The sequence below is a fragment of the Peromyscus californicus genome, unplaced genomic scaffold (genome assembly GCF_007827085.1).
Source record: "Peromyscus californicus insignis strain IS unplaced genomic scaffold, ASM782708v3 Scaffold_14__1_contigs__length_90479793_seg_2, whole genome shotgun sequence".
Classification (NCBI taxonomy): domain Eukaryota; kingdom Metazoa; phylum Chordata; class Mammalia; order Rodentia; family Cricetidae; genus Peromyscus; species Peromyscus californicus.
This window is the reverse complement of record NW_026294436.1, coordinates 14,967,335-14,986,645: the sequence shown is the minus strand read 5'-3', so window position 1 is coordinate 14,986,645 and position 19,311 is coordinate 14,967,335. Positions and strand designations below refer to the sequence as shown.

The 19,311-nt window shown below is 38.5% G+C and overlaps 1 protein-coding gene and 1 pseudogene across 6 annotated transcripts in view; both read right to left on the bottom strand.

Moving 5' to 3' along the window:
- Window positions 1-19,311, bottom strand: part of R3hdm1 (R3H domain containing 1) — a 139,578-nt gene that overhangs the window by 86,647 nt on the left and 33,620 nt on the right. For 5 of the 6 annotated variants that reach the window (XM_052736816.1, XM_052736814.1, XM_052736817.1 and 2 more), the window contains exons 2-3: window positions 5,667-5,875; window positions 3,639-3,849 (exon numbers count right to left, since the gene is read on the bottom strand). In XM_052736816.1, the coding sequence (XP_052592776.1) occupies window positions 3,639-3,809 (171 nt within the window). In that variant the 5' untranslated portion in view covers window positions 3,810-3,849; window positions 5,667-5,875. Of the gene's footprint in view, window positions 1-3,638; window positions 3,850-5,666; window positions 5,876-17,397; window positions 17,535-19,311 lie in introns of those variants that run through there. The other variant, XM_052736815.1, reaches the window with a different exon arrangement.
- Window positions 11,807-16,688, bottom strand: LOC128109541 (ferritin light chain 1-like; annotated as a pseudogene).

Below are 19,311 nucleotides of genomic sequence, written 5' to 3'. Positions count from 1 at the left end.
TCTAAGTTATTTAAATGCCATATTCTCTAGGTCTATGAAGTGTTTGAAGATTACCTGTTCATCTGACCTATGTATCTGTAAATCTGGATAACCTCACTAAAGTAACTATAGAGATGACAAGCATAGGTGACTATAAATCTGTCTTATCTACCGAAATAACCTAAGGACTAAGGCTTCACGTAAACAAGGTAAACAGTCTATAAGCAAATGTATGGTAAAGAACGATGACTTCAAAATTGTGACAATACACAAGATATTTATAACAGAGGTAGGAATATATAGTGCGATATGCAATATGACAGTAATCTTAAATATATATCAATATTTATAACAGAGGTAGGAGTATATAGTGCGATATGCAATATGACAATAATCTTAAATATATACCAATATTTATAACAGAAACAAACTGAACTAACTGCCTAGTTTAATTGATACTATATGTGGAAAAAAAACATACACATCAGCTAAAATTATGTACCCTGAAAACAGGCCTATTGTAGTATGCTACTGAACTACAGTTATGCCACCTCATGAAAGAATTCCTGAAAATACTTTAGTGCTAAAAATATCTTGGATAAAACTGGTCTCTGGACCAGCCCTAAACTCCTATACAATGAGCCCTAAGCTAAAGGTTAACTGCCTACCCATTTAACTGCTATCTTGATGCTTCTGTAAACAATGCTTACTTGTTACAGATGTCCAGAGCTGTCTTTCTGTACTCGTCACAATTGCCTTTAAAAACTCAAACCAAGTGGAGGTCAGGCTCCTTCCCACTAATCTGCCTGGGACAGTCCCATTAGCTGTTGACTTATTCAGGGCTCTAAGGAGTTTTTCTCTTCAGGTATCATAACACTATACTCTTTTACCCCCTAACTGTTACTAATAAAATGTGGAAACAGCCATACTATTGTTTTAAGACAGGTCTCACTATGTAGCTTAGGCTGGTTTTATAGTGAACATCTTAAGATAGACAATTAACCACTATTCTTATATTTTTGGTTGTGAGCCTAGCCTTTAACGGCTGTACCATCTCTCTAGCCCAACCACTCTTCTTAAAACAGAGCCATTATTTCTTACTGATGTTTAATATAAACAGAATAGATTACTTCCTAGTTTTCCTATTACTTCAACAAGTTATTTCAACTGTAATGTCTTTTGCCAGGTTCCTTTAATGAAGGTATCCTGGTCTTAGAAGTAAAGAAAAAAAAAAAAGTCAGCATTCTTATACTGAATAACTTTTAAGGAAACAGTTGAAGACACAGTTTATAGAGACTTTGGTGAATTAAAATAAAAGGAATTCCTCTTTACAGTCAATAAACTATATAGCACATACGGCAAACAATATGGTCATTGAGTACAAAGAATAAATAGTCTTTTAATAACTGCAGTCTAACTGAGGCTTGGTGTAGTTCAGGAATGTTTCTTAGATTATTTCTCAGAGCAAACACAGACATGGCAGAAATGCAGTAATCTGAGTTAATCACTTATTGATAAGCATGACCATGAGAATGCACATTAGATGCAGAACAGAGAGTGCACTGAAGTAATTTATTTACTTATTTATTTATTTTTTTTGGTTTTTCGAAACAGGGTTTCTCTGTGTAGCTTTGTGCCTTTCCTTGAACTCACTCTGTAGCCCAGGCTGACCTCAAACTTACAAAGATCCGCCTGGCTCTGCATCAAGAGTGCTGGGATTAAAGGCGTGTGCCACCACCGCCTAGCTTGAAGTCATTTTTTTAATTAAAAAGTTATGTACATGTATTTATGTTTTGCCTATATGCATGGCTATTTATTCTCTATTCATAAATATGCTGAGTACGTGTGTGTGTGTGTGTGTGTGTGTGTGTGTGTATTGCATGTACATGCACACATGAATGTCAACAGTGAATGTCAGGTGCTCTATGCTTTCCATCTTACTTTGTGAGTCAGGGCCTCTCAATGAACTGGACAAACTTGCTAGCCAGCAAGCTCTAGGGGTTTTCTTGTCTGCTTCCCCACTGCCTAAGCACCAGGAGTACAGACACATGCCTCCACACGTGGCTTTTACAATGGTGCTGGAGATATGAACTTAGGTCCTCATGTTTGTGCCAGAAACACTTAACCAATTGAGCACCTCCCCAGTTCCTGATGGTTAATCTTAATTTCAATTTTAATGGCTTGAGATACCCAGGATGTCAATAAGGTACACTTCTAGGAGTGTCCATGATGTTGATTGTAAGGGCTCTATCCTAACGAGTTTCTCAGTCTACTGACATAAAACATAAAACTCAGATCATCTGTTGTGAGGTGAGGAACTGTGGGGATGGAGTCTAGCTGGAGGGAGCAGGCTGCAAGAGGTGTGCGTTTGAAGGGTGTATCTTGGCCAAGGCTGCTTTATGTTAACCTCTTTCTGCTTGGTGGCTGATAAGAAGTGAAGAGCTTTCCACCATGCTTTCCTTCTCTCTGTACTCCTGCTTGCTCCAGGCCTAAAGTCATTGGATCCAGCCAAACACTGAAACCTCTGAAAACGCGTCAAAAGAAATGTTTCCTCATTTAAGTTGTTGTTCTCAGGTATCTGTCACAGCCAGGAAAAGCTAACACAGTAAATAAGGCATTAATGTTAAAGAGGCATTTTAGGATGTTTGAATGGTAGATTTCAAATGAATAGAAACTCTTTCCTATTTGACAGAGAGGATCCAAGCACCCTTCCTCTAGGCCGGCATCATCTGTATGTATCATTAAAAGATGGTGACAAGGAGGTTCTTAGATATGAGCCAGGACTCAAGCCTTGTTTAGTGTTCTTATTTCTTAGAACATTCTCTCTGGGACACCTGAGCTGCCACATAATTCATCCAGCTACCTTGGGACTGCCATACTAGACAAATCATGGAAAGGTACACCTAAGGTCTAATTAAGCCAGGGGTCCAGTCATTTCCTCAAATTTAAGTTTCCAATCTCTGCCGAGAATTAAAAACCTTCTCAATGGTTGGTTCTAAATTATCATGCATGCACAGCAACAAAAGTACTAAGTAATATCTGCCCCTTCTCCACAAGCTTCTTTACTCAGAAATGGCTGATAGATGAGAAAACATTAGAGGGCTGCTTTTGCCAGTAGATCTTCTGCAGGTTTGATCACTATATTTACCTCTTCTCTGAGAGCTCTTAGGTTAAATGCTGATCAATTTCAGCACAAGAAGAGGAGTGAAATGTAAAGGTAGAAAGCCAATAAAAACATACTGGCTACACACACATGTAAAGAATCATATCATGTGAACCATATCAGTGGATCCAAGACCTAAGACTTGGTCCATATCTATCGGTCCAGATAACTCAAAAATAAGTTAGTAAATATGTACCCAAAAGTCAACTTGCCCTTTTAGAATTGTGAAAAGTGGCTGGGCGGTGGTGGCCCACATCTTTACTCAGGAGGCAGAGGCAGGTGGATCTCTGAGATTGAGGCCACCCTGGTCTACAGAGTGAGTTCAAGTACAGCCAGAGCTACACAGAGAAACCCTGTCTCGAAAAACTAAAACCAAGAAAATAAATAAATAAATAAATAAATAAATAAAAGAATGTGAAAAGTGAGTTCCATATGAAAAGAAGCACACTTATACAATGAACATTAGGTATTTATAGCCATGGAGAAAGCTATTTACCTGCAAATCAATATTGTTGTCAATACAATGTTCATTCTTCTCTGCCAAAATCTTCCCATAGTTTTCTGATTTAATAAGATTTTCAACTCTGGTTGTATCTTTCACTTCTGCCTCCAAATCCTTCATTGTTTCAGTTTCATCTTTTATTATAACAATATCAGACATCCTCATTAGCAAAGGTTATTTTAGAATTCTACAGGGAACTTGAAGCCTTGGCAAAAAAGAAAAGTAATCTTAATTTAGTTTCAAACATTCTTTACATTCAGTTACTACATAATAGTAACTAAGTGACTTTTATCTTCCAAGAATAATGCTGAATGCACATAAACAAAAGCAAAATTCCTACCTTCAAGGATTATAATATTATGGGGTAGATGTTCCTTAAAATGTTACAATATAATGAGAAGAGAACTGAGCCAGATCAAGATGGGAAGTGATGGCTAAATAATGACTTAAGTATAACATTAAAGTATCTTTCTTTAAGGAATACCATCCACATTGTCCCACATCCTCCTGTACTCCGAGTATTCACTATTGCCATACAGTAAATGTATCTTCCTGTCACAGTTTACACCTAGATTCCAAAAATTCCAAGCTTTAAAACTTGCCCTGGCTGGGCAGTGGTGGCTCATGTCCTAAACCCAGCATTCAGGAGGCAGAGGCAGGCAGATCCTTGTGAGTAAGTATGAGGCTAGCCTGGTCTACAGAGCAGTTGCAAGACAGCCAGGGCAACAAAGAAATCCTGTCTTGAAAAACAAACAACAACAACAAAACAAAACAAAAAAACAAAACCAAAAGAAAAACAAAAAAATTGCCCTGATTTAATTAAAAGAATAAAAAAGTAACATTTTATACAAAGCATATTTGTGAGTCAGGGTTAACAATTCTGTTTTATAATGTAAATAAAGCATTAACGTCTTTTGACTCATGTGATTCAATGCCTAACAACACGTATAATCATACACTCTAGCAAATGAACTTTCTGAGAATCAATGACCAGGACTCATGGGGGCTCACAGAGATTGGGGAGCCTGTAGGGGTCTGATTTAGGTCCTCTGCATATATGTCATGGCTAAGTGGCTTGGTGTTCTTGTGGGAGTGGGGGAAGTCGCTGACTCTTTTGTCTACTTATAGGACCCTTTTCCTCCTTCCAGCCTGGTCTTATTGTAGCATATTATGTATATTGTGTTTGGTTGATGTCCCTGGGAGGCCTGTTTTTTTCTGAGGGGAGAGGAAACTGCAGTCGGGATGTAATATATGAGAGAAGAATTAAAAAAATAAATAAAATGACTTTCTGAGAGATCACAGACATTAGCAGATTTAATGTAAGCAGTGAATTTAAGAGAAAAAGTGGGAATTTCATCCTAGATATCAGGAACAGGAATGTATCAGAGATTAAGCAAAAGCTAGAGGTAGAGACACTCGGAAAGTGGGTCAAGGAGGTATGGAAAACAGTAACTACAAAATCAAGGAGTGGTTGGTTTATGAGACCCACTGTAAAATTCTTTCAACCTTACTATACTTTTGACAGTTTTCATAAGAAAGTCGGTTTGAAAAAAAAAAAAAACTACCAGTAAACTTGTCTTGTCTTCTCTTTAACAAGTTGGAAAATTAAAAGGGTCCCCCATTCATAAAAGCTTTAACAGTTAAATACAAGTAAGCACATCTGAAAGCTGAAAAAGAAAAATAATTTGTAAAATCATAGACTAACCTGAACTAAAAAAGTAAAAACAAAACCACCTCTTATTTAGGCAGGGTGGCAGTCCAGCCTTGTGAGAAGGAGGGGCTGACCCACCAGAGACCTGAAGTAAGGTAAGTTTGGCAATTTTCTAGGGTACTCAAGCAAGCAACCAGAATGCCTTCTGTAATTGATCCCAAGCCAGAAGTTCACTGGCTCATTCTGAAAACAATTCAGGTTGCAAAGCAGAGAGAAGGTCAACTGGCTAAGGAAGATATTCAGACTCTTCCATTTCTTTATAAATGAACTGTAAAGAACACTGGCTACACAAAGAAATTGACAAACATTACCTGATGTGTCCTATGAATCTGGGATTGTGGTGTTCCACAAAAATAAAATAAAATAACCCAAGGTTCCTTTTCACAGTTGTCAGCCAGGATGTCAATTGTATTGAACCAACAGTAATCTGGCGGGAGGAGTCCCATGTCCTTGTCACCACTGTAGATTCCTGGGCTGAAATGGACTGTCTTGGATCAAATATATCATACCTTTCAGTGGCCTAAAATGAAAACAAACAAAAAACATTTAAAAAAAAATAACAAAAACAAAAAAACCAACCAGAACAGGAAAATGGAATGCTTCATAGTAATTTAAAATTAAAAAGCTATTGTTGATGGTTGTATTACTTTCTTGTCTTAAACCATGGTCAGAATACTTATAATTCTGAGATGTATTAATTATACAAACCAAAGGAGTCACCTGAGACAACAGAGCTAATCTAAAGGGCAGAGAGGGGAGAGAAGAGGAAGGAAGAAATATGCAATATGGTTAGCGAAGCAGGGAAGATGGCAGCTCTTACTTCAGGAATCACTCAAAATTCCAAGAGCTAAGGTTTTACTTAGAACAGAACTTTGGATTTAAGACTGTAATTCAGGATATCAATAGTGTATCTTGGAGCTTTAAAAGAATAAAGGTTGTAATAATCCACTTAACATTCCCAAAGAAATCCACTGTGCCTGCTAAAAGAAAATGTATATACACGGTGGAAAGATTTAGTAACATCTATAAAAACAATGAATGCCCAAATTCTCACCATACTGTATTTAAAACATTTTTAAAAAATTATTTAGGGTAGTGGTGATGGTAACGTGTGCCACAGCACACACCTGTGGAGATCAGATGACAACTTGCAGGTTCTCTCTTTCCTCCTGGTGAGTTTCAGGGGTTTGAACTCAGGTTGTCAGGCTTGATGCCTTTACTCACTTACATCTCACTGGCCCTCCCATGCTGTATTTTTAAAGTCAGTTTTATTTTGTTTGATGCAAGTGAAAGTTATAAACCAAGTAGAAAATACTGAAAAAGATCACGTGCCTCTTCCAATTTCCTTTGACAGTTTTACTGTTGATAAACAGAATAATAAAATTTTAGGTAAAACTGAGAACAATGAGATCTAATACTGAGCACTAATGGTAACACAGTTGTGCATGCATGATAGAATGATTCACATCTTATATGAACTCTTCAAAAACTGCTTTAAAATAAAAGCATTTATGAAACTAAAAATTACCATGAAATTTATCATACATCAGTCAGAATGGCCAAGATCAATAAAACAAATGACAGCTCCTGCTGATGAGAATGTAGAGTAATTGGAACACTCATCCATTGCTGGTAGGAGTGCAAACTTGTACAGCCACTATGGAAGTCATGTAGTGGTTACTCAAGAAGCTGGGAATAGAGCTACCTCAAGATCCAGCTATACCACCCTTGGAATCCCCAAGTACTCTACATCCTACTATAGAGACACTCCCTCGTACATGTTTATCAGTGCTCTATTCATCCATAATAGCCAGAAAATGGAAACGCCTAGACGCCTATCAGCAAATAAATGGATAAAGAAAATGTGGTACATTTACACAATGGAACATAATTCAGGCGTTAAAAACAACAAATCCGCTGGGTGGTGGTTCCAGCACTTGGGAGGCAGAGGCAGGTGGATCTCTGTGAGTTTGAGGTCAACCTGATCTACAAAGTGAGGTCCAAAACAGCCAGGGCTATTATACAGAGAAACCCTGGCTAGAAAAAACAAAAACAAAACCACAAACAAAAACCAACAAAATCATTAAACTTGCAGGTAAACGGATGGAGCAAAAAACCATCCTGTGTGAGGCAACCCAGACCTAGGAGAAATATGGTATATATTCTCTTATACGTGAATGTTAGCTCTCAATCCTTCAATAGGCATGCTACAGTCCATATAACCACAGAGGTTAGGTGAATAAAGGTCTAAGTGGGAGTTAAGGCTGTCCCAAGGAAGGGGAAACAGAATACATAGTCATGGAAAAACAAGGCCAACTAGAACAAGAGGATTAAATGAGGAGGAGAGAAAAGGAGGTAAGGATGATATGGGGAGGGACAACTAACACTAAGGGCCATTTGAGGGGTTGTATGGAAACCTACTACTGTAGAAGCTTCTCTCTCTCTCCATATATATATGGATGAATGAAATCTAAATGGAGTCACCAAATAACAGGGGAGAGAATGCTCCACCTATTACATCTTTTGCCACCAAGAGCAATGTCCAATGCCAGAATGGGTTACAGCTAATTTGAGTTGCTAGCCAAAGGGTCCCTATGAAAACCCCAAAACAATTCAGGCTATTTGCCAAGGCTATTGGTCGCTCTCTACAAATTGATGGTAAGGCCCTATTACTGAAGACAATACTTATATATCTCATTGAACATGGAGAAGTTGAGCTGGTGCTGAAGTAGAGCCTTCTCTCCTACTGATTAGTATTCAAGTTACTAGCAGTTACTCTGAGGGACAGAGGTAACCATCAACCTAGCTACACACCCTGCAGTCCACAACGGTGATGGGCTAGCATGTTATGGTGGTGTAATAGTGGCACAAATGTGGAAGTAACCAACTACTCTCTAATTGGATTTAGAGACCCTATTCAGGTGGCCAAGAACATGAGAGTAGATAGGGTATAGGTTTAGATATACCGTTTTCCAGTAGAGGAAAATAAACACTAGAACCCATGGAATATGTGCGCAAGCATGGGAAGGGGTTGCTGGCCTGGGGGTAGGTTCCTAAGGGCCTATCACTGTAATACTTCTAAGTGAACATTAAAATTCATAGCGGAGAGCTGGAGAGCTGGTTCAGGGGTTAAAAGCACTTGCTCTTGTAGAGGACCAGGGTTCAATTCCCAACACCCACACAGCGGCTCACAACCTGCTGCAACTGCAGTTCCTAGGAGTTCCAAGGCCTTTTTCTGATGTCTGTGAGCACCAGGCATGGACATGGTGCATACACATACATGTAGGCAAAATACTTATACATGAAACACCAACAAATAAACAACCATTTTGGTTCTGGGAATCTGCTACTTTGGTCACTTTTCTTGTTAGCTGTTTATTATTTTCTGCTACCGTACTATATACTTTAGCTTTACATGAAAGAAAAACTCACAGAAAAGGGAGCAAAATTATTTATAATTTACCCTCCAGTTTGGATAACTTCTTACTCAATATAAGTAAAATACTATGATCTGACTTTGTTATTCTTTTTATTATTAAAATGACATAAAATGAGAATTATCTTTTGCTTCATACTCACAGGGGACAAAGGATGTTTTGAATTAGAACTGAGAATTTATTTTTCAATTCCTTACAGTTACTCTACCTTGACATAATCTTTCTTGTCACCACGATTTAACAGTCTGCAAAAGCATTACAAATAAAATGCTGAGAGGCCTTTCTAACATATTTGTCAGGTCCAATGAAACTCATTCCCAATCTCTGGCATTTAGACAAAAATCAGCATTCCGTCAGGGACTTGGGAAACTAGTTCCCACTTTCTAAAAGGAGTCATTCTCCTTATCTTTAGCAAAAGGGACAAATGGCTCTTCCATTAACACACGCCTATGGTGCCCACCATCATTTCAAGGCCCATGTCAGCCTATAGGCTTCCTTAGTCCCTACAAAGCCTCCTGCCCCAGCTAACAGGCTCCCTCTTTCCAGGTGCCCATTCCCTTTTAATTCTCAAGATGTTTCCCATTTACTTCTCTCTGCTTTCCTGAGAAAAACAGCCTGGGCAGTTTGCAATGAACTTTTCCCATACAGAGCGGCCATTTCTTTGCTACACCACTTTCCTTAGGAGAGTCAAATCAGCAACTTGGTTTAGTTGGGAGGCTGGGCCCCTTGGAAGTCCATTTATGCCCTACCCAGAGGTTTCAGTCCCAGATGTATAAAGTGAGGACACAACTGTTCCAAGGTATGGTTGAGGAGAAGATTATTATTGCAGATTTCAGGGAGAGTACAACCAGAAGTACTTGGCAGAGTCAGAGCTGGTATGGAAAGTAGTAGAGTAAACATGGCCAGCAGAATGGACCATGCCATAAGAAAGAAAGAGGGGGAGAGTAAGAGAGGAGAACCAAGAGAGAGAGCAAAGAGAGGAAGACAAAAGTGAAGGAAACATGGCCGAAATGGCAGGGTTATATGGGAATTCGAAGGTGGGAGAAGGGAAGTCCACGAGCATGGGAGAGATAAGTGATGGCTCTTCTTGACAGGGAAATGTCAAGTATGAAAGGGCACACTTGTAATTCCAGTGCTGGCTATTTATTGCAGAGAACATGGAGAATTTTGTGGAAAGAGTTTAGCTACTGGCAGATGAAGGCAAAGGATAATATAATGAAAGGTGAGTTAATCACTTCCTAATACATCTCTGCTAGTTATGGCAGAATGTCTCTGGCTTAAGTCTGAACCTATTACAACACAAGTTACTGCGAGACTGCAATGTCTGTTCTAAATGCAGGCCTAAAATAAACCAGGCTGTGAAGAGATCTTTTGGCAGATAGTAACCTCTCCTTTAAATACTATATGGGGTAAAAAACAAGACTAGCCTTACCATCTAACTAAACTTCAGGAAATAAACAAGAATGAAGAGTATTCCTGAGATTCAGATTCTTGGACAGTTGTAGATAAAGTGAGAGGAAAGCTCAAGATAACCAGAATCAAAGAAAAGAGAACACATATTTTCTTCTGTTTCCATACTGAGTTTGAGTTGATTCAGATTCATTCCATAAATTGTAATACTATATTATTTATTTGGAGATGCTTTAAGGTACAGAACCAGCCAGAGAGAACTGATCAGTGAGTGAGACATCTGTTTATCCAGTCTTTTGTTTTGTTTTGTTCTTTGTTTTTTGAGACAAGGTTTCTTCTGTGTAGCTCTGATGTCCTGAACTCACTATGTAGACCAGGCTGACCTCCATCCTAGAGATAGATCCACATGCCCCTACCTCCCAAGTGCTGGGTTTAAGGTGTGCATCACCATTGCCCAGCTAATTATCCAGTCTTAATCTCAGAGTTATCTCATCAATGAAACAAGTTTATTATTTCCTTAATAAAGGACATTATATTTTATCAAGTTATTAGAAACAAGTATTTATAATGAATTTGGCTGGCTTTTTACCTGGTATTTCTAGAATAATGGAAATGTCTTTTTCATTCATGGTGGACCTGGTAAGTTTATTCCTCTGAGGTGACTCATATGGGCCTCTGAGCAGTTTATTTAAGAAGCTGATTCAAGATGGGCACTAGGCTAGTCTCCTCTTATGCTTGACAGCTCACAGCATTATATATAAAAGGTTACCACCATATCAGTATAATCAATCTCAATCTTCTCCCTCCCTTCTTCTGCTGGAATTAAAGGCATGAGGCACCACACCTGGATTACTATTTCTTTAGTCAACCATTTCTCATGCTATTAATGTGTACATATCTGTTTTATGCTAATCTGCAACTGTAAACACTCAACTTTGTATGATAATTTAGCTAGACTCTGATGTGGTATTCCAAAATTTAAAAATTCTCTTTCCCTTAAAAATTCTTTTTGTACTGAGAATGAAGTTATCTTTTTACACCCTTTACCCACGACTGGCATTTCAAGGTCACAATGAAAAACCCTTTGAGAGTTTCAAAGATACAAAGATTTGCCATCACTGTCTTACAAAGTTCATACTGAGCTTCTGGCACATTTATCTGATCCACTCAATGGTTCTTTGGTGGCTTAATAAAATTTACCAACATGTGGAACTTCCTATTATCTAACATGATACTGTTTCTTTCTGGTGTAGGATATTTCTTTTACAGAATCTTAACTAAATATGCAACAACTAGCAAACACCTTGTTTTATAACGTTTAATGTGTTACTTTTACTTAAATTGCCAACTATATTCTTTTTTTTTTTAATTTATTATGTATACAGTGTTCTGCCTGCATATATGTGTATCGGCCAGAAGAGGGCACCAGATCTCATTACAGATGGTTGTGAGCCACCATGTGGTTGCTGGGAATTGAACTCAGGACCTCTGGAAGAACAGCTAGTGCTCTTAACCTCTGAGCCACCTCTCCAGCCCCTATTCTTTTTTTTTGCTATTTCAAAATGCTTTATTTTTACTTGGTCCCAAGACTTGGGAGGGGCTCCAGAGAGGTTACAAAGCTGCCTAGAGGTTCAGGTGAAGGTCCTGAGGCTGGCTGGTGCAGAGCAGAGCAGAGGAGGGAGCCCCTTGGAAGGTGACGCCTCCTAGTCATGCTTGAGAGTGAGCCTCTTGAAGAGGTACTTGCCCAGAGATGGCGGGGGCACACCAAGTCTGTGCTGGCTGCGGCCCAGCCACCCTGCGGAGGTTGGTCAGGTGGTTGCCCATCTTCTTGATGAGCTTCACCTCCCCATCCAGGAAGTGGTTTTCTAGGAAGTCACAGAGGTGAGGATCTGTGTGAGCAGAAGCCAGGGCATGAAGATCCAAGAGGGCCTGGTCCAGGCTCTTCAGCCGCTGAGCGCCCTCGCGCTTCTCCTCTTCCTTAGCGGAAGAAGTGGCCTACACCCTCCAGGGCCACGTCATCCCGATCAAAATAGTAGCCCAAAGAGAGGCAGGTGTAGGAGGCCCGCAGGTGCAAGTTGACCAGGCGGTTCACTGCAGCCTCCACTTTGGCGACTGGAGATACTGAAAGGCGGCTGGAAGCTAACAAAGGGAGTCCCCGGGTCTGCTCCGTCCAAACACTGTTGAAGCAAGACAGACACGGGATCTCCGGGGCGCTGCTCCGTCCAAACACTGTTGAAGCAAGACAGACACGGGATCTCCGGGGCGCTGCTCAGCCAACTATATTCTAACAAAAAGACCACAGCCCTTGCTCAAGGCAGCATCTCTAAGATTACATGGGGTGGGGGACTCAAAAGGTTTTGTTTCTTCTTTTGATAAAAGAGCAGTTTATATTTAGTAACAAATAGCTTAAAAACAGCTCTTTGGTAGAACCGGTGTTCTCTTTCTATTGCCATCGCCCACGTCATACACTATAAAGCTATGAGTACTGTGAAGTACAAACAACCTTACCATGTGAGGACTGCTGCTGAGAGCAGACAATGAGCAGCTGCCCACTGTAGCTAGAGATCCATCACATGACAGACTAAGCAAGAGAAGCTGGAAAACCTGTAGTCTCTCCAAAGTACCCACACTGCTGTCATATTGGCTCAGCTTACCATGGCTGCAAGCTGAGTGAGTAGAAAGGGTGTAATGTTTCACATTTTTAAATGACTTCCCTTCACTGTTTATAGCTACACCTCGTTTTTGCTGTCAATACTTGGTAAATTTCTTTTGTGTTATTTTATAACTATTTCATCCGTTGTTCAATTTTTGTTGTTGCTCATGGTCTACAGTACTGTAAAAGTACTGAGACAATATAAAATGTTGTTACTTCCCCCGGGTGACCCTGTGTTGTGGAAGTCTAAGATACCATATGCTCAGTGATCATAGATCTCTGTTTATTTTGAAGATATATCTGGGTAGGGGATGTAACTCAGTTTGTTGACTGCATTCCATTCCCAAGCACTGAATAAACTGGGTGTGGTAAGGAGGGGGAGGAAGGAAAATCAGAGTTGAAAGTCACCTTTAACTTACACATAGAGATCAAGGCCCATTTGGACTACACAAGACCCTGCTTTGCTAAACAACCACAAAAACCGCTTGAAAATCACAGTGTGTGGCATCTGTGGCAGTGGCTGCTAGTGTAGGCATCAGCCACATACTCTGGAGCATTTGAAAAGAAGAAGTTGAAAATGACAGACTGGGGCTGGAGAGATGGCTCAGAGGTTAAGAGCACTGACTGCTCTTCCAGAGGTCCTGAGTTCAATTCCCAGCAACCACATGGTGGCTCACAACCATCTGTAATGAGATCTGGTGCCCTCTTCTGACCTGCAGTCATACATGCTGTACACATAATAAATAAATAAATCTTAAAAAAAAAAAAAAAAAGACAGACTGAGCGCCAATTTATGGACCAGGTAAAGTGGCAATTCTTAGACCATTACAAATTCTTGAAAACCACACTAAAACCAAGGGCTTCCTACTCCACCAGAGCACTTGCACAGAGGTTTCCACTCACATGCTGATTCAGAATCCACATGATTTTAGGGGTTTATGGCTCCTCACAAGCACTACATAAATCTTACCAAACCTTGTTTTTTATTTCCTGCATGTATATTATATAAATGTATAGCCATAGATTTATATGAGCTACATACAGACATACAAACACATTAGAAAATATGTATATTACATAATAAAATGTCATTTAGCTGTATAAGTATCAGATTTATACACAATTTAATGTGACATATTTATATACTACATAATGCATACCATTTTATAACATGCATGTATAAAATAAGAGGTGTTGGTGCCTATCTGTAATCCTAGCACTTAAAATGCTATGACGGTCCAGAGGTCCTGAGTTCAATTCCCAGCAACCACATGGTGGTTCACAACCATCTATAAAGAGATCTGGTGCCCTCTTCTGGCCTGCAAGGATACATGCAGGCAGAGCACTGTATGTATAATAAATAAACAAATCTTTAAAAAAAAATGCTATGACAGGACAGCCAGTTTGAAATATATAGAGAAACCCTATCTTGCACACTATATGTGTGTGTGTGTGTGTGTGTGTGTGTGTGTGTGTGTATGCATATGCTAGTCACATTTAAGCATCTGGAGAACTAAGAACCAAGAAATACATACTTACATGCACATAAACTTGCTCTACTCAAGTGAGAATGTAGGGTTGAGTACTGAAATATTAATTGAGCTTCTTTTACTCCACTGAATTTACTGTTTAACTTTTTGTAGAACTTTGACTTAGAGGAATTTAGGCAGTAAATAAAATTGTCCCAATTGTTAGAGGTCAGCAGTGTTTTGTATTTAAATATATATATACATATATATATATATATATATTTATATAAAATATTTTGGAGCTGGAGAGATGGCTTGGAGATTAAGAACACTTGCTGCTTTTGCAGAGGACCCAGGTTCAGTTCCCAGCATCCATTATCAGGTGGCTCATCATGACTGACTGTAATTCCAACTCCTGGTGCTCTGACACCCTTTTCTGGACTTTTTGGGCACCTGAATACATGTGCATATATGTGTGTCTATCCAACCAACCAACCACACATACACAATAGGCACACTCTGTCTCTGTCTCTCTCACTCACTCTTTCTTCATACCTACCTACCTACCTAGCCTGAAGGTAGTTTTATTTATATTTTTAGTGTTCCTTTCATTTTGATTTTTACACGAGATGAAGTGTAGAATTTTCTTTATGGCATCATTTTGCTCATAAAGATTATTTTGCATTTTGGATTTGGGGATTAGGAATGGTGAGGCTGTATTCTGTAGCAAAACTAACACAAATCAATTGAAATGAGTATTGGTTAGCTATAGAGCAATGATAAGATTTACAGAGACAAATGATTTTTTTTTTGGTCTAATTTCACCTGCACTTCATACGTCCCACATCAAGGATCTAATCATATAGCAGAGACATTAACAAAGCAGTAGAGTCATTAAAAGAATGTAGAAGTAGTAAGTGCTAGATTCCGGCGGCAGGGAGGGGAGTGTAATATGTCAAAACAGCATTTAAATAATGATATAAAAAGGTCATAGAGGCATTGAAAAATACAAGTTTATTCATAACCGACAACACTATTATGAAGAGGGAATTAACTATAGTGTCTTGACTTTAATTACTTTTTATAAACCTGAAAATTTAATAGAAAAAAACATATAAGAGAAAAACCTCCATCTCTTAATGACCTACCCATGTACAACTTGGGAAGATAAAGCATTCAAAAATATCCTCAGTATGTAATAACTTCAATCTAATTACAATGTCTCAAGCATGAAGTTCTAAAAAAAAATTGAACAAAGACTAAAAGTCTGTTTATTTTAAATATATAACCTTAGGATCATAACTCTTGACCAACTAGTTTGCAAGAGAACAGAATTTAACTTAAATTAAAATGTAACCAGTAACTGCTGCTGACCAAACAGCAACAACAACAACAGATAAAAACCAACTGCATATCTACATCCAATGAAAACTGAAGGAGTGGGAGAAAGCCGTGGAGGGAGGAATGGAAACAAAGACCCCATGCCCAGGAGTGGAGGCGGGAGCCATAGACATGGCAATGACCGAAGAAGTGCAGACAAACAGGTGAGACCCGGAAGAGGGTGCGGAGAAAGGCAGAAGCACACACTCAGACACAGGTCATCAGAAAGACAGACCAGAGACCAAAAGAGAGGGACAGGGAGGCAAAGAGAAAGAAAAGGAAAAGCAGTGAACGCTGGGGGAAGAGAGGAGGGGAGAACAGGAGAGAAGAAATTAATACAGGACCAGAGGGGAAGGGCGAGCCACCGAGTAGATGGACAACTGACTGAGACAAAGTGAGGAAGAAGATGGAAGACTACGGGGAGATGAATGCAAGACAAGAGGCCCAGAGCCCCCGACAAGACACCCAAACGAACAGGGGCGGGCGGGCGGAGATTAGATTAAAAGTGACTAGGATGCTGGGTGAGAGCAGTTAAGATTACAAGGTAAGTACTGCTCATTTTAACTTTTGTTCTTTTTGAAGTTTTCAATGTAAAATTTAAAAAATCTGAAACTTAAAAAGAAATAGTGGTGGTATTTTCTGAGCATGAGGTTGAAATGATACATCTGATAAAAGTCTAGTTAAATAATAGGTACTAGTGTATTTATGAACCTAATTACAAACAGAGTTGAGAACTGGAGAAACAAAAAGAGGAAGAAAAATGATATTTATGAACAACCATTTAGTGATTTACCTACTCTCTAAAAACAAATGAGTTACTTCTTAAGAACAAAAGAAATGTTATACAAGGGGAGATGTTTAAAAATACCATAGCAATTGCAAATCTTCTTGAAATTTCAACGAATGCCAGGTAAAAAGCAAGTAAACTCTTAAAAAATTACCTATAAAATTTTATACATAAGCCAGTTACATACCTGGGGACATTCTGTCATTAGCAGCATAACCCAGGAGGTAAGAGTGCAGTTTTGAGGAACCAGAAAACAAGGTGGACGTCAAAGTTTTCAGACATCAGATAATTTCAAGCATCAGAGATAGACTGGCATTTCTCCTCTTTTTTGTAACATTTGTAACATTTCATTATGCCAATCACAGCAAAGACAGATGTAGGTTTTTTTCTAAGTACTTTAAAAATTACCTACATCTCCCCAGTCAAGGGCACAAATATTAACATGGGTTTTGAAAGTTAAGGTGCTCAGTTTCTTCATTTCCAACCAGGATCTCATTCACACTGTATTTGTTCAATAAGGAAATTAAAAAAATTGAACAAGCCATGTAACATGTCCATTTTAAAATGGAATTGAACAAAACATGTTTTTTCAACTGACAATTTGTTTTGCTATATATAAATACAAATCAGCACAGAGGTAAACCACTCTATCCACACGATATAAAAATCTGTTTGAAAATCTGAGGTGTAGGGAGGAACTGGCATTACTGCAGAGAAGTATATGACTCTTACCTATCTAAATCCACACAGATCTTTGTAAAAATAAATATATTTAAATGCCCTAATTTTGGATTTTATTGCATATATCCATTAATAAAAATTATGGTACTAAGAAAACAAACATAATAATTTATCTTTTTGATTACCTTTCATATGCATTTAACAAATGAGCTCAGAATCACATACCTTCATTGTCCTGACATTTGCTTCATCATACAGAGTTACTGAAGGTACACTTTTCATAGTGTCTATATACTGACGCTCTGCATTATTCCTCTACAGAGATGAACACACACACACACACACACACACACACACACACACACACACACACACACACACACGATTAGTCAGGCACCAGAAGCAGAATAAGGCACTTACTGAGGACCAAGAGACAATAGAAACCAACAGCTGTTATGTTGTGATGTCAGTAATCCTCTAGCCAGTCACCACCCAGAATATCTGGAACGCATCAGAAGCTATATTGAGCTCTTCATTAGCAAGTCAGAAGCAATGATGTAAAAGTCAAGAATCTCAATGCTATAAGACTATCAAGATTTTGGAGATTTCTTGCTATTAAAATATATTTCTTGCTATTAAAATATTTTTGCGCTGTGAAACTGATTTCATTATGATTCAAAAAAAGAAGATGATAATATTTTCTAAAGAATAAAATAAAGAATCTAGTATGGTTAATATATTTAATTTTAGGGTTTTGTTTTTCTCAAGATAGGATCTCACTATGTAGCTCTGGCTGTCCTGGAACTCAAACAAATCTGTATGACTCTGCCTCCTGAGTACTGGGATTAAAGGCATGCACCAAATCACTCACCTACAATATATATAAATTTTAAGTAACTCTCTAATATGACTAAAAGCCCCCTCAACCCCCACACGCTCTGTCTCCAAAAGCTGACATTTTAGCATCTTCAAACTGAAGAAAACGCATTTGGAGCACAATTCATTGTTGCTTAAATTATTTTTGCATAAAAAAAACCCAGCTTGCATGTTCAGGCAAGAGCATTACTTCTTCACACCGATAGATGGAGACAGTGACAGAGCTATGACACAGGATGGCTCAGCCTGCTGTTAGATGTTCGCTGTCTACCTTAGCCCAAGGATAATTTACAAGAAAAGGATCAAATGAAAAGAAACTCGGTATTCATTAAGCATGAGAAGACAAAATAAAATGAAGAAAATTATTTTCATCTCTGGGGTAAAACAATGAATAACTGGAACAACTCTTTATTCTCATCTGCCTTAGTTTGCTATTCTGTTTAACAAAGACCATATTTCTGCAAGCATGCAGAAATGCTCTAAGGATCCTATCAGACAATACTCACATATTACCTGCACTAACTGAAGAAAAATATGTGTACCACTACCTAGGAATACGACTCTTCTTTGCCACTAAATGTCTTGTAGGAAGTGTATAATCCTACAGTCTATGAGATCAGCCAGGGACAAAAGATAAAGAGACTTTATAGTGTAAGTACTATTATATTCCTTTCCAAAACGAACAAACAAACAAAAACAAACACCTCCCCCCAAAACAAGAACAAGCTCCGGTTCAGGTTCACAGACTTAAATATATATAAATCTACAAACTCTTCTCTGCTATTCAACAAAGATGATCTGATAACTCCTGAAAGAAATGAAGAGGGAGAAAGGACACAACCTGTCTAAATTGGTTTAACATTGACAGGATAACAAAGTCAACTTAGGTAATTAATGCTGTAGCACTAAAAACAAGGTTCTGTGTCTTACTTGGAAATTAAAGAGTGAATAGGGGCCGTTTATCACTGGAGTTTGCTTTTCCCCTTCCAGTGCTGAGGACTGAGTCCAACTTAACTCAGCTACTCAACAAGCACTGTGTGTCACTGAGGTTTACTATCAGCAGATAAGCCTTTTTTCAAATTAGATGAAAGCTTCTACTTGACAATAATAAAACTATTTGAAAATATTAATTATGAGTTTTCACTAATTCTGAATGTTGAATTTATAAGACCTAATCATTTCCAAATCTTAAAAAGAGAATAAACAGAGAAACCCTGTCTTGAAAAACCAAAAGAGAAAGAGAGAGAGAGAATCATTTGAAGC